Source organism: Marmota flaviventris, chromosome 9, assembly GCF_047511675.1.
Source record: "Marmota flaviventris isolate mMarFla1 chromosome 9, mMarFla1.hap1, whole genome shotgun sequence".
Taxonomy (NCBI): domain Eukaryota; kingdom Metazoa; phylum Chordata; class Mammalia; order Rodentia; family Sciuridae; genus Marmota; species Marmota flaviventris.
This window is the reverse complement of record NC_092506.1, coordinates 91,701,907-91,726,166: the sequence shown is the minus strand read 5'-3', so window position 1 is coordinate 91,726,166 and position 24,260 is coordinate 91,701,907. Positions and strand designations below refer to the sequence as shown.

The following is a 24,260-nucleotide window of genomic DNA, read 5'->3' as shown; positions in this document are numbered from 1 at the left end:
AAGACCTTAGCCAATCCCAAATTCACACATACTATGATGGCATTATTTTCCTCCTAAAGATGAAGTTCATCATTAGCATTCTTCATATTCTCTTTAAGTCTTTAATAATTGGAAATATCTGTGATCAGAGATATAGGTTCATACGTGTATGTCTAAATCTATTTGGTTCTCAAGTTTAGGTAGAAGCTGGGCATGGTGGCATACACCTATAATCCCCGCAAATTAGCGTGAGGCAGAAGGATCCCAAGTTCAAGGTCAGTCTCTTCAACTTAGATCCTATTTCAAAAAGAAAAAAAAAAGGGACTGGAAGGGGGACAGCGGGGAAGTGGCTAAAAATGTAGCTCAGTGGTAAAGCACCTCTGGGTTTTATCCCTCAATACCACACACCAAAAAAAAAAAAAAAAAAGAAAGAAAGATAGATAGATCTTGAGTTTCCCCAACCTCTACACCACTTTGCAGAAGTGGACTGCCCTTCCTCCCAACCTTAAAAAATATATATCTCCCATGTCCCATCTGTTCTTAGGAAGCTACTTGAAGATACACCCTAGCCAGAGGGGGAGGACATCTAAGATACAAGATCTAGGAAATAGGAAACAGAATCCAAAACAGAAGAAATAATTCCCAAGTTGACAGTAGAGAAGATTTTAGAAGACAGCTGTACACCAGCCATAGAAGGCAGACAGTCCAGACTGGACACTGCAGACTGCTTCAGGAGTGATTTTACAAAATGAATGGACCTGAAAGAATGTTATTAGGTCTGAATATAATACAGAAGTTATTCATTTAGCTGGTTGAAAGCCAAGCAAAGCCAATTGTTAATTCAAGGAAATGAAAATATAGTAATGTAGTATATTATCACTTTGTAATCAGGTTACATAACCTAAATAAATGTAAATATATTCTAAGTGTAACCATAGTCAAAAAGGAAACTCTGGAATATAATATGTTGAGAGCAGAAAGGGGGATAAGCAGAGAATGCATAATGTTGAGAAGAGAGAAGGGTTATATTAGGAAGCCAAGAAACAATGCCCTAAAACTGAAAAATCAAGTAAAAGTAATATAAGCATATTATCTGGAGATATAGTTGTAAGTCACAAAAAAAGTCAGAAGTTGTAGTACTTTAGGAAAAAACTTACAGATTTGATTTTTCAAACTATGTACATGTACAACTTTGATTTAAAAAATAATAGGAAAATCAAATCTGGAGAAAAACAGATAATCTAGCACTGTCAGGCTCATAAAAACTCCATAACGAGTATTAATTATTTTATTATCATAATGACAAGACAAATGGTTTTTCATATCACCATTACACTCATGCTAGGGATAACAATACTTTCTGTATTATAAATGCTACTTGATCTTTTTTAAACACATTACTTATTATGCTTGGAATAAATGAGCATGCTTAATAAAATAAAAAATATTATAAAACATTCCAAGATTTTTAATTAACAAAAGTACCTATTTTTATACAGTTTACATACCACTTTCAATGTTAGTAATAGAAACAATGAAATTATTTGATATTTAACAATAAGACTAACTTCCCAAGACATGCACTACAACCATATAATAGATTCTGTCATCAATATGATGGTCTTGGCATTTTAATATATTATGTTCACATTTTAAATTAAGTCCTATTAACTAAAATAAAAACAGATTGAAGACAATGAACAAGAGGATCATTAAAAAAAGGAATACAAATAACCAGTAATGTTTATCAACATCATTTGTAATGAAAGAAATACAAATTTTAAAAAATGACACAACATTCTTCAGGTATACTGACAAAGAGTAAATGCGGGGGAGGGGGAGATAAAAGATAATACCTACAGTTGACCAGGGAGTATACAGATAGGCATGGTCACACATACACTACTAAATGGAAGTGTAAACTGGATAGCTTTTCTGAAGAACAATATGCTAATACTTACCAAAGCTCTAAAAATATTTAAGCCCTTTCAGTCAGACACTCCAGTTCTAAAAACTTTCTTAAAAGACATAATTAAGCATGTGCCTCAAAATGTACTAGGGCATTCACTGCACCACTTAACAGTAACATAATGTAGACAATCAAAATGCCTAACACAAAAGAAAATAAGTACATTATGGCACATATTTCTTACGCCAGACAGTGGGGCTTCACCTCAATGCCATAATCCCAAACCTCCTGTAGCTTTTTCTTTCCCAACAGAATCTACTTCTAACAGAGGCAAAAAATGTCAGATGCTAGCTTTCTCTATGACCAAATCTGAGTTGATGGAAAATGAGAGGAAATAATTTGGAGGCTATTAGGAGAAATATTCCGCACCATAAAATAAATGTTACAGGAAAAATGGTCTTTCCTGCCTTGCAGATGCAATTTTAGGAAGATATAAAACTAGAAGTTATAGCATTATGCTGGGGAATGAGATGAGCTTAAGGCAAAATCAATAAATTGAGGGCAAAAAAAAAAAATTCTTAATGAAACCTCTGACATTTATTATATGTTATATAATAAATATCCTTGGTTACTTAAGCCATTTGGACAATGTTACCTCTAGTCAAAAGCATCTTAACTGATATTAGTCATAGAAGAGAGTACTTTAGAACCACTAAAAGTTTATGTAACAGAGGTATTATAAACAGTTTAAAAAACTTACAAAACAGTGTGTTCCCATTTTAAAAAAAAGTTAACATGGATTCAATGGCCAAGAAAAGTCTGGAAAGAGAACTCAGAGTTTAAAGAGTAGCTTATCTATGAAAGATGGGATCCTAATGTTTCCTTTTTCCATATTTTTTTCTACAATGAACATGTAAATTCTTCCAGCCTTTTTCTATCAATTCAATGCAATTTCAGACAGGAAGAGGTAAACATATTGTACCAGAAGTCTGCTTTTTGAATAGTAAAAGTTTTCAGTTAAAAAAAAAAAAAAAAGTTTTTGTGAAATAAAACTTGATCAGGCATTGATTTTTTTTTTCTGAGAATATGGAAGATTACAATTTTCATTTCCCTTTATTACGTAGGGAATCATATCATGACTTTGTACCATTTCGAATTGGAATTTCTTCTGTGAAGCAAAAACAGTCCCAAAATGAAGGATCTTCAGGTGTCATGGGAACAGCAGATGATATTAAATCATTAAAGGTAAGAATAGTAAACTGCCTCTGGGTTGGTATAGAATCATCTTGGGATGAAACCTAAAAGGAAAAAATTAGATTTTAAAATATTTAATGTTTTTAATATTTAATATTTTAAATATTAATATTTTAAAATAATTAGATTACCTACTGTAATTATTACTGTATAGTAATCATATGAACAACTTTATAATTATAAAAATAAGACCAAATTATATCTTCAGTAGATTACAGTATGACTGTAAAATTTTTAGAATATTTTTACACCTTGTATTAGTACTGAAAATGTACCCAATTTAAAAAAGAGAAAACTTTTTTGTATTTAATGATAACCTGGTTGTTTAAAATTTCTTGAGCCCCGCATCCAGAAAGACTCAATTCAGTAGATAGGAATTTAAAAGAATCTCAAAATCTGCAATTTTAACAAGCAGAGTTAGGCCCAAGGCAAACTTTTGAAAGCTACTACTCTAGAGTGAGGATCTGGGATCTGATAAAACTGTTACTAAGTATACAGATGTAATGTTACTTTAGGAAATTACTATTCTGCAATACAGACTTTGTTCAGGACACAACCCAATATAGATCTTTCATGTTCTATACATTCTAGTACAGGTTGAGCATTTTTATTCTTAATTCAAAAAATTTTTAAAAAGCCAACATGCTACAAAATCTAAAACTGAGTGCCATTATGATACCACAAATGGAAAATTTCATATCTGACTCTCATGTGACAGGTCACAGCAATTAGAGGTACATTAAAAATATTATCTATATCTATATAAAATTACCTATAGGCTATGAGGTGTATATGAAACAAATGAATCATTATTTATTATTATTTAGTATTTTAATATGTCTAAGTAAATATTCCAAAATTTAAAAAAAATCCCAAACACTTCTGATCTCAAGCCTTTCAGATAAGGGCTACTTAATCTGTATAAATAGCATTTGGGTTTTGTAAAGTATAGTATAATTATGTATAGCTGTGCTGTAATATGGTTTTGATTTTCAACTTTATAGATAGGGAAATCGAGGCTCCTAAAGATCAAACAATTTTCCCAAGCTTACCACACAGGTTAAAATAGTAGACTTGTGTAGAACCTAGACTTTCCATTATGCCATTGCTGGATAGGCTCTAACCAGGGAAAAGTAGTACTGAATATGTAGATATTATAAAAACGATAAGGCTGTATAAAAACACGATACCCACAGGGAGTTATGAAGCTGAGACTTGAGATCATTAGGACAGGTAGCCTAGGTCAATAACAGGTATTAATTTTAACATGCTATCCTTAAAAAAAATCTATGTAGAATTTTAACACTTTGATTAATCTATCAAAGGCATGGTGTGTGTTCTGAGTTATTTTTCTAGAAGAGAAGCTATACAGAAAATTGATTGTTCTACATTTTCTTACCCAGATTCATTAAAAATAATGGAGTGCATATAGCTTTGATTATAACATTATCTTAAACAAATTACTTTGGCAGAACCACAACTAAGCTGCAGTTTTTAATCCTAATTTTTTCCCTCTCTCACTTACTAGGTAACAGCCTCAGAAATATATGTCTCACATGTTTGACACTGAAACTTTGGAATAATTTAGGATATTACTTTAAAAGTGGAGGAGGTTCAATTGCAAGATAATCCTATTACTTACCAACCTTCAATTCAGTACCCTTTTTATTCAACACGGCCCCAATTCAAAAGGAAATAAATTTCTATTTATATGACCAAGATAATGATTATAGTGAATTTCTACAAAAATATGAATGCTATGATAATACTACCAACATTTTTTCCCATAATATTTAAATATATTTGAAAATGAAGAAGCAGGTAACATACGCTTTCAAAAAGTTTCTGTGACACAGACTTACACATAATCTCAAACCTGATGTAAGGCATATTAACTATTTCCATTAAAAAGATGGGAGGACAGATTAAACATTAATTCATACTTTGAAGAAAAAAAAAAAAATCTTACATCCTCGTGTCTAGATCCATTGGGTTTCCTAAGAGCTACTGCAACAAAATGGTGTTCATCTATTTTGCTTTCCTGAAAAATAAAAGGGAAAGAGACACGGATTATAACATATGTAAATCTAGATATCGTTTTGTTTACATTTTATGTATCCCGTTCTTTTTATATACATAGATACACAAACACACATGTATTCCTCTAGGAACGAACTTATAGGCAAATGAGACCATGTCTTCTTAGCCTTTGTCTTTTATAATAATAACATTTTAAATACAAACCCCATGGCTTTCCACTTTAAAAGAATGTTGCAAATTTTTGGTTTTATGTTTCTTAATTAGATTTAGATCAAGTACACACTAGTTATCTGCCCTTTAGTATGGGTTGGGGCTGTAGCTCATTGGCAAAGTGCTTGCCTACCATGTGTGAGGCACTGTGTTCAATCCTTAGCACCGCATAAAAATAAACAAATATAATACAGGCATTCTATCCATCTATAACCACCAATTTAAAAAAAAATAAATAATAATAATAAAAAAAGAAATCAAGTTGCAATGTTGGTTTGTAAGCAGTTAGTTACTTATATAATACAGCCTATGGAAAACCAATGTGGAAATTTATAGGTAAGATTTAAGAAATAGGAAACTATCATCAGAAGTAATACTTGGAGACCTTTCACCTTTCATCCTCCTTCATATTTTCACACCTTAAAAAATCCAAATTAGCAAAAAATAAAAATTCAAGAAGAATGAAATTAAGACGATATAATTAAAGAGGAAAAATAAATAAGACTAAGAACGAGAAGATTTAGTAAATCAAACATCAAAAAATATGCAGGCTACAAAGCCTGCTTTTTCTTTACAAAAAAACTAATTTGAATGTATAGATTTAAAAATACCTAAGATTAATTTTCAGAAATTTAGCAAATGACACAGTTCTTATACAGATGGAATATTTTAATAAATAAACATCATGCTTAACGTATATGTATGAAAGTTGGGCACTAAAGACTGTTACTAATTAATGTATTATTTCTAACAGTATGAGATACTAACAGAAAATATCATTCTATCATGACCCCAAGGAAAAATATTTTCCATTAAACTAAGAAATTTTAAGCTCACAATATTTACTTAAGTATTATAAAAAAATTACTGTATATATCAATAATAGCACATTATAATATATAGAAATGTTTTGGCTAGAATTACTTCGGAAAAACACTCCGGTCAGCAACTGTACTTCCTGTATGTAAGGCAAGTTACCATAGATAACTGTGGGCAATAACCAGTTCTTATTCCACCTATCAGCTAAAATACCAAGATACCCTGCTCATTTTATCTATATAAGTTGTTACAAGCCAAAATTCAGTGAGATTAATTTCAAAATGAGGCTTCACTCTGTCTACTCAGACCTTATCAGTGCAATATAAATATAAAATATGACATATCAAAAGTAGAACAGCTGTATTATAACTGATGCCCCAGTTATCAAACTGTCATGTACCTCATTGTTACATGTGGAGTTCTAATAATGTTAGCTATTTATATACAATAAATATTAGAATGAAATCTCTATGAGGTTAGGAAATTTATATGAAATCCTTTCTGGTTGAGAAAGTGCTTTTAATAAATGTGCCTTTAATAAATTAAGATGAAAAAAGAAAAAAAAAAATTTAAAGCAGCAAGCTACCCTAGCCAGTACATTCAATGCTGTAGAACATAAGACTTAAGTTTAATTTTTAAGACTTTCTAAATTTCAAGAATTCTCTTGTCATTTTTTTTGCTATATATATATATATATATATATATATATATATATATATATATATCATTCTATATCTTTTTATATCTTTATATAGATATAGCCTTCTATATCTCAAATTTACTAAATTTACTGTGAACACCAAAATCCCCCTAAAATTTCCACCAAAAGAAAAGAAATCTTTTCAGGAAATAGTTTAACATTGGTTTAAAAGATGAATCTGCTTCAGTAAAATGATAGGTCATTTTCTTCATGTGCGTTCTCTTACAAAGTTAAAAAAAAAAAAAAAAATTAGCTACAACTTAAAACATTCTCATTTTACCTTTATTCCCAAAGGTAAAAGGTTGAAAAACGTATCGATAAATTCTGACACATTTCTACTTGATAAGTCCTTCCTTTGCAAAAGAATATAACCTCATCATTTCAAACATTTTGTTGTTCATTTTCCTGTAGAATGTTTGATTTTTCCAGGTATGAAGATTCAATATATTTGAATAAGTGACCTGCCTTCGGAGAGCATTAAGAAATTAAAACAATTACATAGCTATAGATTATGAGGTAAAATGTGGTATATTATAGGTAAACAAATATAAAACGTATAGTCTTAAAGAAGACTTAATTTTGTTAAAGAAGGCATTAAGGTCGGGGGAGTCATGGAATTGGTATTAGCAATCAGAAAAGAAAAGGGGAGGGGACATTCAAGGAATACCAGGTTGTGATTTAGCTGTGATGACTAAAGAAGGTAAACAAAGCAAAAGTGTATTATCTTTTAAAATACAGGATCCAAAGTAAAATTTACTCTTTAACTGACAGAATCCCTATCTACTGAAGCAGTTTTTGATATAGATCTCTTTCTCAAAATACTTTTGCCCTTGGAATTCTGATACTACTTTTATTTTATATCCTATTATTTTGGCCATTTTTTCCTAGTCTATGCCACATTCCACTTTTAAATATTAGTATTCTCAGAGTTCTGTCCCAGGTTTTTCTCTTTTCTAACTTAGATAATCTCATTGCTTCAACTTGAGTTTCTCTTCCTAGATTCAATTTATAGCTACTACTTAGGCAATGTCATAACTTCAACTTCAAATCCCATGGCTTCAAATACCCATATATTAATGATTATTGTTTGTTTGTTTTTTTTTTTTTCTGGTCCCAGCCCTTCATTCTATTTGCCCACTTGACATTTTCACTTGGATGTCTCAGTGGCATCTCAAACTTAACATTTAATTTGTTTTTATAACATTCTGTATCTCAATAGGTAGTCCTCTGAAGTCAAAGCACTGCTCACATCATCTTTGATACCTCCCTTCCTTAACCACCACATACATCAATCTGATGTTACCACTCCATACAACACCTATCAAATTCTCTTGAGAAAATTCAAAAACACCTCCTATCTTATCCATTCATCACCAAACCCTGGGGAACTAACCTCTGTATCTAAATTTCTTACCTCAAATGCCCATTCTTTTTCTTCCTCTCCATCCAGGAACAAACGTGTTTCTTTATAAACTTCGCCTATATCCAAGTTTAATGGAGATATATCAAATTCAAGCCGCTGCAATTCAAATCCCAGTCCAACACCAATAGCTTTTATGAAGCTTTCCTTCAGCGCCTAAGATACAGACAGGCATCCATTTCTTAAAATGAGTATTCAGAATATAAAACTTTCCATAAAATGTACAGGACCAGTACCATATGAATTTCTACTTCTGTACCATGTTATTGTATGCGATTTTTAAGAAAATTTTCCTTTCTAGTAGCATAGAAATAAATCATGCCTATAAACTTAAGCTAAATCACTTAAACTCTGCATCCATTCTCTCTTGCGTGAACTGTGACAACAACACTTTCACTGGTTTGTTACAAGAATTAACTTATTAAGAGCTTGAAATGGTATCTTCCAGCATGTAGTAAATATTATGGATTTGTTAAACAATAGTCATGCATATGAATTTCTTCAAGACAGAAAACATTTTATTTTATTTTTTTTTTGAGAGAGAGAGAATTTTAATATTTATTTTTTTATTTTTCGGCGGACACAACATCTTTTGTTTTTTTGTATGTGGTGCTAAGGATCGAACCTGGGCCGCAAGCATGCCAGATGAGCGCGCTACTGCTTGAGCCACATCCCCGGCCCAGAAAACATTTTAAATGGTAATGGAATACAATGAATTTTTGTTTTAAAAGTACCTTCTAAATTAGTGTTAAATTTTCTCAACATAAATCATCATGTAATACTATATGTGTTAAAATCCAAAGTTCTCAAGCAATCACACATTTACTTCCAAAGGACTTTTACTCCCATTTTTAGTGATAATAGAATCATTACAGATTTCTCTTTTCAAAGTTAGAAAAAATTTATACCCAATTCCTATAAAACATATCCAGCTGAGTCCATTCATCCTTAAAGCTTCTGATTGTTTCCCATTCTTTGTTGGTAAACTTTCTTTTCATAATATGAAAGAACTCTGGAATTGAACCTCGACCTGTGAAGTAAGAAAATACAGAATTAAAAAATTAGCTGTTCTATTAAAAAAAAAAAAAAGCTGCTCAGTAGAGCAGCTAAAATCTGTTAAAGTCAGCATAGAAAAAGAACACTACAAGGCAACCCATCCAGTCACAGTAATCTTAAACTAAGTACCAGTTAATCAAATTGAGCTGGGAATTAAGAGAATAACATGCCATGTCAAGCAGAGCATAGCCTAGAAACTGAGGCACAGTTAAGCAGGAATCAGTGAAATTGGAAATTATTAAATAATTAAGAATAAAAACTACATGGCTGTACCAAAAGATGTTCCAAAAACTCAGATTTTTAGCATCTAGCTAAATAGGAGAAAAAAGGAATCAATTATTTTCTTGTAATTTGCTGTAAATCAGAAAAAAAAAAAAAACTAAACATTGTTCTTTTAAGTCATTACTGTGACTAGAAAATTAATACACTCTTATTTCCTTCAAAATAACTGTGTTCTCAAAATGTTTTCTAATATGACTTCTTCAAATAAAAACAGATTTTCTTGTCTTTTTGGTACTGGGGATTGAACCCAGGGGTGCTTGACCTCTGAGTCATATCCCCAGCCCTTTTTATTTTTTATTGGGAGACAGGGTCTCACTAAGTTGCTGAGGACCTCGCTAAATTGTTAATGCTGACTTTGAACTAGCAATCCCCCTGCCTCAGCCTCCTGAGCTGTTGGGGAGGTGTGTACCACCATACCCAGCAGATTTTCTTTTCTTTTATAGATATAATGGCAAAATAAGTTCATATTAAAATCTGAAACATATCTTTAGCGCCCACATTCCAAAGACAATATACTCCACAGCATTCTAAAAATCAGTGATAATTAAAGAACACAACTCAAAGGGCTTGCTTCCTACAACTAAGGGCTAAGGTAAAAACTTTTTGAAGGAAGTCCCTCCACAAATTCTGTCAAAACAGAAATGTCTCCAAAATGTGACATTTCTATTCCTGTTAACTACAACTCTTTAAGTGATAGCTGCTACTATATTCTCCATGAGCATCTCTTATGGAAAGAATTATGTCTGGAAAAAAGATGTTGACTCCCCCTATTAATGCATTCCTGGCATATATATCACTAATGCATCCTTTGAGAATCCAACAATTAAATTCATTATTATTATTCACTGAAAACATATGAGTTCTAGATGCTGATAATAACATGATGAGTAATCATACCTTTCCCATAGTTAACTCAAGGGCAGAAAAATATTAAAAGCCAGTTCTCTCACAAAACTCTAATTCCCACACTGCTCTCAATTAAAGAGTCAAAATAATTTGCTCATTTAGCCAGGAAGTGTTTCTGATTATCCTAAAATGATAAGTAGTACTTAGCTAAGACAAAGATTCTTGTTCTTTTTCAAGCACTGAAATATTAAACTGTGAGTTTAACAGTTTTATCACAAGGGATTCTACCCTTTTAGGGCCCTGGATCATTCTTATAGTCTGATGATTACTTTTCAACACCTTATGGAAACAACTAGAAGCTCCTCAATAAAAACTGTATTGATCAGGGCCACATCACTGGCACATGCTGGATCAACAAATAACATACTAAAGACTACCTTAAAGAAAAGAAAGCAAGCCTTCAAAATAACTGAAGTAAATCTGATTTTTAAATACTGGGAGCACATAAATGATAAATTGTTTCCTTTAAATGGTTTCTAGTATAAGTAATAACAATAGGAGAAATAGCTTAACTTGAATTTGGAAAATAACATTTGTGTATTTTGAGTGGAACTATAGTTTTAATATAATATTATAATACAGTAGTTTTAATATAAAACTATAATTTTAATATAATACAATCCAAAACTCCATAATTTAAAAAAGATGTGTCCATTGTCATCTATAGTGTCATTTTGTTTGTTGGTTTCTCCAAGTTTTCATTTTATAACCTCTAAGAAACTGATTTCTAACTAAATGTGATAAGGCAATGAAGGAAAAATTTAAATATGTATGCTTATAAAAAACGATTAACATAAAAGGCAATCTAGCACAATCACTAGGAAGCAATCACAGAACTCATTACTTAAAGCTAAAAAAGTAACCAACGACTGCATTTTCATATACTTTTGAGAGCATCTTATCTAATCCACAAGAAATTTGACAGCAACAGGAAAAGGTCATTTTGTGAATATTCAGCCAAAGCACAACAGCGCCACACTGTGGTATTACGGGGGAAATATGTAATTGGTGAAGTCTGTTAATCCCATAGCTTACTTAAGAAATTGGAATAAAAACAACCATTAGGAAATATCACTAGAAAAGTAAATTTGTCCCTTAATCTATTAGCAAAATTATTGGACAAAAGCTGACAAATCGTCCTAATAATACTATTACACATTCATGGCTATTACAATTTTCTACTTAATCATCCTATTCAACATTTAAGAATTCAGAAAGGACATACATATGTAAGAAAGATGAACAAGTGGAAACCATAGAGGTACTACTACCAGTTATGTTTAGAAAACCTTGATCTTCCATCTTAGACCTTAATATTAAGCAGACAGTACTAGATATTAACTAAAATGTTCTGCAACATTAAGCAACTAAAAGTCTTTTTTGTTTTCTTTTTTTTGTGGGGGGTGTCCCAGGGATTGAACTCAGGGGTGTTCAAACACTGAGCCACATCCCCAGCCCTATTTTGTATTTTATTTAGACACAGGGTTTTGCTGAGTTGCTTAGAACCTCACTTTTGCTGAGGCTGGCTTTGAACTCATGATCCTCCTGCCTCAGTCTCCAGAGCCACCAGGATACAGGCATACACCACCATACCCAGCTCTAAAAAGTTTATTTTAAACATAGTAATAACCTACAACAAATCATTCAGTCAATACCCTTGGCTACTATTGCAAGCCTATGACAAAAATTCCTAATAGTACCAGAATCTCGAATCTCCCCTACATCATTTTCTCAAAAATTAACTCATCAATATGTATGTATAAACAGCACCTCAGTTAAGGCTCACCATTCTTCTTAAACAGACCAGCAAGATGAGTGATATCCACTTGTGGGTTTGCTTATAGCAAAATTTTGTTATAGAGACTACATATGAGAAATTCTAATGAGTTTCATTTTTTAAAGTATGATTACATAGGACTGGGATTGTGGTTCAGTGGTAGAGCGCTTGTTTAGCACATATGAGGCGGCACTGGGTTCGATTCTCAGCACCACATAAAAATAAATAAAATAAAGGTATTGTCCATCTACAACTAAAAAAAAAATTAAAAATATGATTACATATAGTCTTGCTTCTATGAGAAGTGTCAAGTGTTCTAATATGTATACACTAATGCTTCACTTACTAGCTCACCTATCAAGTTTATTGAGATACAAAACCAAAAACAAAAAATGTGATTATACTTTCATAAATTCTATACAAAAAGCCTCTTGTATGTTATTGACAAAGGATTTTTAAGTTCTCAATATGTAAAGTACAGCAGAAAAAAGACTAGACTGCAATATGATATCCTTGACTTGAGACACTGCAATATGATATCCTTGACTTGAGACTAACACTAAGTAGCAAACTTCAGTTGCTCTTCTGTGTATTTATTTGAATGTATATATATTAATATATACCGGTTGGCAAGAAACAGGCCAACAAAGCTAGAACCATGAGGCTGGGAATATTATCCTTCAACAAAGGTCTTTCATAAGCAAGGAAGAGGGCCCAGGAAAAGCAGGTGGGACCACCTAGGAGCCTACATACAAAGTAAGCAGCTGTTATTTTCAGTTCTTGAAACATAATGGAATTTATTTTCCCTCCTGAATTTCAAACTTGCTTGCAAACCATGATCCATCCCCCTTTTCTCAACTTCTCCATTTTGAAATGGAAACTTTTTCTTATGCTTCTCCCACCATTGTATTTTAGATGACTTGTTTTCTAGTTTCACAGGTTCACAGATGGAGATGAATTTTGACCCATGATGGATCATATCTAATTTGTATGATTCAGATTATGAAATCTTCAACTTTTTGAGTTGATAAGTTAGATGAGATTTTGGATGTAGAGCTAATATGGGTTTGAGTTAAACCTAAGGGATGCTGGGAGGGGGTGAATTGATTTTGTATGTAGAACGGATATAAACTTGGGGTGGAATACGCACAGGATGAACTTTACTGGGTTGACAAGCATTTTCAAAACTTACATCCACTCAAAACTACAGAATGTGACTAGATTTGCAAAAAATTTCCGCAAATGTAATCAAATCAAGATGAGGTCATACCTGACTAAGATGAGACCTGAATCCAATGACAGGTTACCTTAAAGGAAGACAAACTGATTATACAAAGAAGAGAAGGAAGAAGGCTACTTGAAGGTGGAGGCAGAAAATGGAATGAAGCACTAAAAACTAGGAAGAGACAAGGAAGGATTCTTTCCTGGAACCTATAGAGGGAGCATGGCTCTGTTGACAACCTGACTGATCTAAAGCCTTTCAGAATTGTTAATAATTTCTTATTGTTTTAAATCACTGAGTTTGTGGTACTGTGCTAGGTAGCTCTAGGAAACCAGTATATACATGTATACAATTTCAAGGATTAAGTAAACAGTCTTATGAGTTTAACTGTTATCTCTCTGGAGTCAAATGTTCAAATATTTTCCATCATTTCTTTCTCATATTTATTTATTATGTCTAGGGACAAAGAGTTGAATAGATTAAAGAATAAACATATAAACTACCTGGAAATACCAAGTACTTAATAAAGATAAGTTTTTAAGGTTCTTGTGGTAGCTGTTATTGCTAAATGTATATAAATGTGTGCACACACAAACATATTCCCTTTTGTCAACTGTTTTATCAAGTCCTTCGTGCATTCACCAAATAAGACTTATTTGATTTTCTCATCAAAACTTAAAAGCATATTAAATATTAATATCAACCTTTGTCTGTTATATTTGCCACAAATAGATCCCTAGGTTTGTAAAGTGTGATTTAATATGAAATCACATCAGTTGACTTGTGGTTTTTTTTCTTATTCTTCTAAGCTAAAACGTCATCCTTTTTTCAGAAGTGTGATCAAATATACAATTCTTCTGTGTTCTTATAATTGTTATTAGAACATAACTTTAATTAATTTTGTTGTAAAGTGTGTGAGGCAGGCATCTATTTAATGGCTTCCTGATCATCTGAGCCATCAATACAAGCAGATGAACTACAATTTTTCTTTTCGATGGCTTTGTAAATTACATCCAATACGATGATGTTTCCCAACATTATGCTAACAATCAACTGGAAAAATCGTTCTTACTTGTACTCTAAAATTCTGGCTAGGTAGATCTAGGGCACTTTCAAGGAAGCTGCATTTTCAATACACATCTTACCTGATTTTGATATACCAACAATCTTATAAATATAATTATATGGTCCTATTACTATTATAGAAGAGAAATCTGAGACTATTAGTTTATTGTTTGGAGGCTGGTAGGGCTATTCCAACCCCTGCCCCCACAACTTAATCCTGATACTATTCTTTTTTTCGGAGGGGGAGGTGTAAAATATACATAATTCTGCCCGTTTTTTAAGTATATAGTTCAGTAGCATTTAGTGCTTTGACAATGCTGTGGAATAATTAACACCACTTATCTCCAGAACTTTTTATTCTTTGATCTGAAACTTCACCTAATCTCAAATTTTTTCCAGTTTTCAATAAAAAATATTTCATTTTCATTTCTTATCCATTTAATCTGTTATCTTCTTCAAAAATATGCATTTTTATATGCTGAAATCTCTGTGTTTAAGCCTCTTTATTTCCTAATTCATTTCCTTTTAATTCTGGAAATGTTTCCAAGGTCTGTCATATCTAAACAGATTCTATTTTCACCAATAACTTCTTATTGGAAGATAAAAGATTTTGCAGAGGAAAGGTTGTAGTTTTTGCTTGAATTTAGTAATGAAGACTGATTTTCTTCTAAAATTAAAAAAAAAAGTTCATGGAGCTTTTATGGGAGACAAAAAGACATTTCTTTTAAAGTACTTTGGTCTCTGAAATTTCTTCTTCTAACTTTCTGAGTTAAAAAAATTATTTTAGGGCATGTGTTTTTAAGAAATAGGATATTACTATATTTTTTTGGTGATAAGATTTTGTAAATTAACAATGCATATTATAATTCCCTTCAGATTAACAGACCCCCCCACACACACTGGAAACTTAACTCAGGGGCTCTTTACCACTTAGCTATATCATCAGCCCCTTTTATTTTTTATTTTCAGACAGCGTCTTACTTACGTCATATAGGGTCTTGCTAAGTTGCTGAGGCCAGCCTCAAACTTACTTGTAATTCTCCTACCTCAGTTTCCTGAGTAACTGGGGTTACAAGTGTGCATCAACATAATAGCCTAATTCATTATTTTACATAATAGTCTGTTAAATTCATGTCGCACGATTTGCTTAACCAATTTCTATTAATAGCCTTCAAATATTATTCTCATATACAAATATCATTATGGATATAGCCCGATGTATTTTTCTATTTTTGGATAGAATATCAGAAACAAATACTAAATCAAAAGGCTTATGTATTTTTTTTAATATTTATTTTTTAGTGATAGATGGACACAATTATCTTTATTTTATTTTATGTGTTGCTGAGGATCAAACCCAGGGCCTCACGCATGCTAGGCAGGCGCTCTACCTCTGAGCCACAACTCCAGCCTTGCATTTTTAACTAATATTTTTCCAAAAAAGCTGTACCAATTTTTATTTCTTCCATATATATATATATGACTATTCTTTACCAACATCCTCCATTGTACCAGGTATTTTCTCCACAGTTTGCAAATCTTATTAGTACCTCATTCTTACTCTTCATTACTTTATTTTGTCCTAAAATTGTAACTTTTTAAACATTTAATCTTTAATTCCTCCAAAATTTGTGTACACAGTATTATATTTGGATGGCTTAACCAATTTTACCAGCATCATTTAATAATCCTTTATCCACTAAATTAAAATATTATGCATATATAACAGGCTCTTTTCCTTAACTCTCCTAGTTGTCTATTATTTTGCTAATACCCTACTCTTTTGTTTACAAGGCCTACTATAAGATTTGTAAAAAATGGTAAGGCAAGGTCCCTTATCATTGTATTTCTCGTATTGTTAGACATTCGATTTTTTGCAAGAACTTTATATTTATTTAAATTCAGTTTCACAGAATTTTTCATAATTTCATATTTGCAAATCCTTAAATAGGTATCAGTAAAATCTCAGATTGAGAGGTCATGTACTATAGAACGCAGGTTGAACATATGGACTTCTACTTTTTAGCTAAGTCACCTAAGTCTACCTCTGAGCCACACTCCCAGCCCTGTAAACTTTAATATTATTTAATGTTAAATCTGTAGATTTGATATTCTGAATGTGTGCTATGTACTAGACACTATGCCAGGCACTAAGTATACTGTACTAAAAATGACAAAACAAGCACGATTTCTGAAGTCATCTAATGAGCAAGATAATAATGAAATAATTGTCTGAATCTTTTTTATAAAATAATAACAACAGTATTATGCCCTGGACTTAAGGTAAAGAAATAATACATATAAGGCATTTAACAAAATATCATACTCAATAAATACTAGTTCCACACACAATTCCTATGAACAGTAGAAAAGATTCACCCCCGTAACCTAGGGTGGGCAAAACATACAAGTAGAAACTTGGTTTTCCAATAAGGAATTCAGAATACGAAGAGAATGTGACTCTTTACAAATCCTAAGTCTAACCTTTAAAAAAAAAAAAAAGTGTTTTAACTAAACATATCCTGCAAAATGCAAGTTTGGAAGACTGTACATCATCCTAGAAAAAAAAATGATAATGGAATATGTTATAGTAGCAGCAAAGTTGAAAACTGAATCTGAGAGGAATACAAATGGACAAAGGAAACAGCTAAACAGACTGGTAAGGAAGAAGTCTCAAAGGAAGAACCATTTTTATCATAACTTACCAATAAGAGTAGTTTGTATTCTAACAAGAATCTAACAGCATGAACAGTCTTTCATTTTGATTATATACCCCCCCCCCTTTTATTTCCAAATAACATCAGGAATATTTTCAGAGAAATTAAGGAGAGAGGGACCCTAAAGTCTTTTCAACCATTTGTACATTTAATAAATATATTTGGTATTTTGAATGGGTACTATGTGCTAGACACTATGCCATGCCAGGCACTAAGCATACTGTAGTGAAAATGACAAAATAAGCACAATTTCTGAAGTCATCTAATGAGCAAGATAATAATAAAATAATTGTCATAATTATAAATGAAAAAGGCCTACAAAGGAAAAAAGATGAAGTGTCAAGAAAGTCCTTTCTGAGGAGAAATACTGGCTACTTCTCATTCCTCAAATCTCAAGTGTCAAGAAAAGAGTATGGAGAACACAGGCAGAGGGACCAGTTCTTTTGCAATGACTCCAAAATAGGAAAAAATTTACAACATTGAAAGTAAAAAAAAGAGACGGATGTGGTCAGAAAATTGTCATCAAAAAGAGCAGATAAAAACTATAGAAAGGTCTGCAAATGAAGAGCCAGATGAAAACAAGAAAAGAGAGTCATGTTAAAGAGCTTGGATTTTATCCTATATGCAATGAGGACCAACTTCAAAGAATTTTAAGAAAATTGAAGAACGTATTTCAAATGTCTGTTTTATTCCACAGCAAGACTGTAGTGACTGGGTGAGGATGAAAGTGAAAAGGGAGAAACCAATTAGGAAATTATTTAAATAGAGCAGTGGACAGGGTATCATAGAAAGAGACAAGATATAGGCTCTATCACCTTCCCAGTTATCATATAATACCAATTCTTAATTATTCCTGCTGCAATTAAATTTATACTTATTATTTAACAGCTGCTCTAGACATAATTCCATAGGACCATCACCTCAACTTCACTTTTTTTTTTTGGCTCAGGGGATTGAACCCTGGGCCTTGTGCACGTGAGGCAAACACTCTACCAACTGAGCTATATCCCTATCCTCCCACAGGACCATCATTTCAAATTACTGAAGTTAAAATTAGTACCGTATCCCAAAATATTTTTGTTATTTTGTCCAGTCAACTAATAATCTGCAAATTTTATTAAAAAACAAAAACATGAACACAGGGAAAATAATTCTAGTTTGTTTTACAAACTTAAATAATAAATTTTATACTGTAATCTTGCCTTACTTTGTAAATATGGTAATAAAACTGCACAAATCATAAAAGTCTACTTACTTAAACTTAAATTACTAATACCTTTAATGGTAGGGTTAAGTTACAAAACAAAGGAAAAACCTGACAAGGAAGATATCATTCTTCTCAGAGTTAAAAATGTACTGAGGGGCTGGGGTTGTGGCTCAGTGGTAGAGCACTCACCTAGCATGTGTGAGGCACTGAGTTCAATCCACAGCACCACATAAAGATAAATAAATAAAGGTATTACATCCATCCACAACTAAAAAAAAGTATTAAGAAAAAATGTACCTCACTGGCAACTATATATGCTAGGGTGCCCGATCTCCTACAAACCATCATCTCTGGACATTTATTTACTGATTGGATATTTACTGAGTGTTCAGTGAGTACTAGTTACTTTTGTTATCAAGCTGCCTTGTTACCTTCTTCATTAAGGAGAGAATAAAGTTGGTTACAGTAACCTCCTTAATAGTGTGCATACCTAGAAGGAAGAAACTCAGAATTTCCTAGATCTGTCATTATATCCTCTCCAGCTCTACCAGGGCAGCAATGGCAGAATCAGGAGATGGATGGGAAAGAGCCACACATAGCAGAAATGTTTACTGGGATAAGGAAAAAGACTCCTAAATTCCTTTAGGAGGCTTACCTTCAGACACAGAAGAGTGTTAACAGAACTGGAGCTTTCAATATACTAATAAGCTTCCCCTGCCAAAAGCTGACTGTCTCTTCTTGATAGTTGACAGTCTAGTAACAATGTCCAGTACAAAGTACAGTACTTCCCTTGTTGCTATCCTAAGTTTTTCTTTCATCACTTATCAAGACTCTTAGGAACATCTCTTGATCAATTCCCTCATTCTGATAAATAGAGCAACTGAAATGAATCTCCACTGAAGCAAACCCCTATCTACTTCCGTCCCTCTTTAAGAAATCATGCTGAATCCATTTCTACTTCAGAAACTAGTAACATAGTAATAACATTAGTGACAACTGGAAACTCTCTCTTTCCCTTTGTGTCTCTGGACATAGCAGCTTTTTGACAATGAAATAATCTTAAGAAAAACAAATAAAATAATAAATAATAAAAATAATAATGAATAATAATCTTAAGGAATAGGTCAACATATTGTTATTAGTCAAAATCAACCAAAAAAGCTACAAAGGAACAAAAGGTCAAATGAAACATTAATTGGAAACTGAATCTCCAATTTCTGTTCAACTATCTTCCAATCATCTATTAAAAGCTTGAATTAGTAATTCTTTATTTACCCAGTATTGACCATAAGCCAATCCTGCATATCAAGTCAATTAGTAATAAAATCTGTTCCTCATAGGCATCATTTCCTGGCAGATATATCATCTTGCTGGGCCAATCACCACTGTGTAGTTTTGCAAATCGCATTCTAAAGATTAATGGCCTCTCCACTAATTTCTGATTTTAAGAAAAGCTCATGTAAGGACAGTTCAAAGGTATAAAAACATATTGTCTTATCCCCATTATTACTCTGAATCCTCTACAGCAGTGGTCCCTTAATAATGAACTTTCTATGCCTCTGAATACCTCAGAACTATGGAAGTGGATTTTTGCCCTTGTGGGACTGGATTGGTTATGTCAAGAGCAGGATGTTTTGAAGTAAGGGTGCTTCTGTTTTCTTCTTTTCACATGCACCCTTCCACTTTCCACCACTAATTCAAATTGCACAAGCACAAGGCCCTTGCCAGTGGCTTCTCTTATTCTTGGGTTTCCCAAGCTTTAGAACCATGAGTCAAAATAAACCTCTTTTTTAATAAACCATCTGGTCTCAGGTATTCTGTCAGAGCAACAGAAATCAAACTAAGACACTGAGAAAAACAGACATGTCCACATTCATACAAAATGTAACTACCAATTTGAGAAGGTTTATACCTTATGTTTCATCATGGAATCTATGTCAAGATCCTGTTTCATAATCACTAGCAGAGCCACCTGAGATTTATAAGCAGGAGAGAGTCCTGTTGGGCAATTCCAAGATAAAGATAATCAAAGCAAAAGTGAGATGAAATTCACAACCATACTCTGAAGCCGAAATTATAGCACCACAGTGCTTATTTATTCATATCACAAATAATTATTGAGCACTATTATGTACTAGGCAAGGTATTAAGAAGATATGATAGTGATCAAACTCTGTTGTAGTTAATAAGGTTTTGGCTCTCATGTAGCTTAAAAGCACCAAAGGAAAGAAACTCTATCATCCTGATGAATAATTATAATAGGACAAAGAAAACATATTTTATGACTGCCTATAACAAAAGAACCTATTTGAGAGTGAAAGTTCATAAACGTTTCCTTAAAGGTAAGGTTAAATCTAACCAGTAAATAAGAGTAACCTATGTAGAAATGGGGGTGAGGAATAAGGTTAATATAAGCCTTCTAGATCAAGAGAACCACATAAACAAATATCCTAAGGTGGAGATAGTACGTAGATTAGGCAGTTGTACAAATATGAATTTAGGAAGTTGTGAGTTCTCCTATCAGTAGTTTTCTTCTTAACCTATTATCTTCTAATGAAAATAATGGAATGTTTATCATAGGACAGTTGAGAGAATTCAAAGAATATATGTAAAGAACTTAGTGAAATGCTGCCTCACATAGTAACTACTCACTTAATATCAATGATGCTAATGATTATAGAGTAGTAGCTGAGAACTTGCACACAGTACATATTAAAAGTGCCTGAGGCTGAGCATGCCTTAATCCCAGCTGCTCAAGAGGCTGTCAGGAGGATCATGAGTTCAAAGTCAGCCTCAGCAATTTAGCAAGGCCCTAAGCAACTCAGTGAAACCCTGTCTCTAATAAAAAAGCTAGTATGGGGCTCAGTATTTAAGTGCCTCTGGATTCAATCCCCAGTACCCCCCCAAAAAAGAAGAAAAACTTAAAAAAAAAAAAAAGTGCCTGAGTTTACTCAACCCCAGTTTACTCAGCAGCTCCTGAAGCTACTGATAACAACTTTCTAAGGCAATATACAAGAAACAAATATTTCAATAGGGCCTACTCATCATTTTTACTTATATAAATGTGCTAAACAAAGAATTGTATTTATATATAACACAAATATGTCATCTCCACCTAAGAACTACAATATTTTACCACTGAGACTATTCTTTTAAATAAACTAACAATTTTACTGATGAACTCTGGAAAATGCTTAGGTGAAACAGTTGATGTATAATTCAAAAAGAAAATAATTTCACTTTGCTTCTAAGCAAAGTATTACATGGATCCCCAGTAATGGAGAATGTATTCTTTTAGTAGAAGTTTGTTAACATAAAAGGAAATACATCCTTTTCATGTATATACTCTCTCTTCGCGTATTAGATCCATTTTTTCCTAAACTTAAATATCTGATACATTTCCCGGACTGCTGGATTACTCAATAATTAAGAGCTGAGACATCAAAATACTTCACTTCTATACCACAAAAATGCAACATTACCTGGAAAACTAGTCTTCATTATATCAATTCCAACTTGTAGCTCAGGTTCAGCAGCAAGCACTGCATAGTCCCCTTGATGAGAGATGTTAAAGTTGAAATTAGGGTAAGGATTCAATGAGTCCTTTGCAAGGACTGGTTTTCCTTTTGCAGTTCTTTGCAAACGGATATGATTCCAAGGGATATTCAATTTCTCTGCAACTAATTTCCTTATCATCAGACGACCAGCCTGTTAAGTACATAAAACATTTGATATGTATTGATGTCTTCTAAACATTATTGATGTCTTCTAAACATTAGGCATAAAATATACATTTTTGTGGCTTCTGAAATTTTCAAGTTTTGGAAGTATATAAATATTAAAATATGATGCACTGCTATCAAGTAATTATTATGTAGATAGAAGAATACCATTTTGCTTAGCAATTTCTTCCCTTACCCCACAAGCAACATTAACAGCAGGTATCAATCCAGACTTCTCTTTAAGTATTTAAATATATGTACTTCTACATGTTTTTGCTAACTCTTGCTATATAAACACATATAAAATCATACTATGCAGTATCCTACAACTTACTAACTTTTTAAGTACTGGGGATTATTTCATGTCTATCCGTATCAGTCCAGTATGTAGCATACTTCATAGTATTGAGGTTCCATAGAGTATTGGCCATTCCCCTATTACTGAACATGTTAGGTTATTATGAATATTGTAGATTTGCTGTTATAAAATTCCAAACCAAGCAACCCTCCTCTATCTACATTCGTACATATATGCAAGTATTTCCAGATTCTATGCATTGATCATTCAGCTTCAAAAATTAGTAAGGCATAACCTATCTTGTTCCAGTCTCACACTTCCTTTATTAAGAAAAAAAAAAAATACACACACACGAGTATGACAAGGTTTAAAATATTTTTTAAAACTCCTTCAGGACTTTTTCCTTCATCAATTTCAACACTGACTGCAGGACTTTCAAATTCACTGTTTCCAGTTTCTTACAAATTATTAAAAATATTCACCAATTTGCCCTCATAAAAGAATCAACTAACTGGCCCATATTTCAGTGTTTAAATAGAGACATTTTCAAGAAACGAATGTCTATGAAGTGATGGTAATTAAAGGTTGCTTAAACTATGCTACACAGTAATTTATTTTGAAATCTAATTTGCCATATTTTGCTATAAAAATACAAACATAATTAAAAAACATAATACATCTATTACAAATACTGTTCCCCAAGATTGCATCCTCCCTGGACTTCAGTTTCATTGATAAACGGACGACTGGCCTAGGCCTCTTACAGTCCCATGGTACACAAGGATACAAGCAAGCTAAGTCGTATTGTCAATACTTTCTGAGCATGTGCAAGATGCCCCTGGGACACTGGTGGGCTATGTAAAAGGCAGATTAGCATGGCCTATGAATCCAGCAAAGAAAAAAAAATACAATTTGCTACCACGTAAAAGATACATACAATAACAATTAACTACAGTTAAAAAAAAAAAAAAAAAAAAAACCCACTATTACTCTGTAGGTTTTCCCTACACTTATTTTATGATTTGGTGGGGGTCTCTATTTTCAATTGCATGGGGGAGGAGCTAATTTTTACTGCGATCGAGGCCTCCCAGGAGGTTACAAAGACTTGAGAGACCAGGCCGAGAGCCTGACCGAGACCCCACAGCGCCGACCCCTCTTACCCGGGACGGTCCACAAGTGTTCTAGAGCTCAAAGATCCACGTTACGGAGGGAGGATGGTCTCCACAGCCCAAGCCAACCCACCTCCCCCAACATCTGCTTTCTCGGCTTTAAATACCAAAGACCTGTACTACCATGGCTGCCTTAGCGTCCCGGGCAAAGACGAACTGGCCAATACGCTCCTTCTCTTCTGGCTGGATCGATCGCACCGCCAGCAGCCATTCTGCACGGCTCGGCAGCCAAGTGCCACAGGAAAAGGCCCAACGCACGCCCTCCATGGATGGCACCAAGCAGAACCGTTTGGCTGGGAAAACCATACACTGAACACGGGTTTCACCGCCACCTCGGGCCTGATGGCGCTGACGCTAGCGTGGCCACACCCCCTTCTTCTCGGCGTCTGTGCGTAGAAGGCGGGGCGCCGTGCGGCGTCAACTCGCACGTAGCTCTCCCAGAGCGTTCCCTGCCCCGCCCCAAATTCGGCGGTCTCCCCTTGGAGATAGCGGTCGGGGGCGGTTACAC

General features: G+C 33.2%; 1 protein-coding gene across 1 annotated transcript; it reads right to left on the bottom strand.

Annotated features, from left to right (window-relative positions):
• Nucleotides 1–1,253: 1,253 nt before the first annotated feature.
• Aasdhppt (aminoadipate-semialdehyde dehydrogenase-phosphopantetheinyl transferase) lies at nt 1,254–24,119 on the bottom strand. The gene is made up of 6 exons (XM_027930769.2): nt 23,876–24,119; nt 22,046–22,271; nt 9,240–9,361; nt 8,326–8,487; nt 5,112–5,183; nt 1,254–3,186 (listed from the first exon to the last, which is right to left on the bottom strand). The coding sequence occupies exons 1-6, from the start codon at nt 24,056–24,058 to the stop codon at nt 3,022–3,024; spliced, it is 930 nt and encodes a 309-aa protein (XP_027786570.1). The 5' UTR covers nt 24,059–24,119; the 3' UTR covers nt 1,254–3,021.
• Between the last annotated feature and the right edge of the window lie 141 nt (nt 24,120–24,260).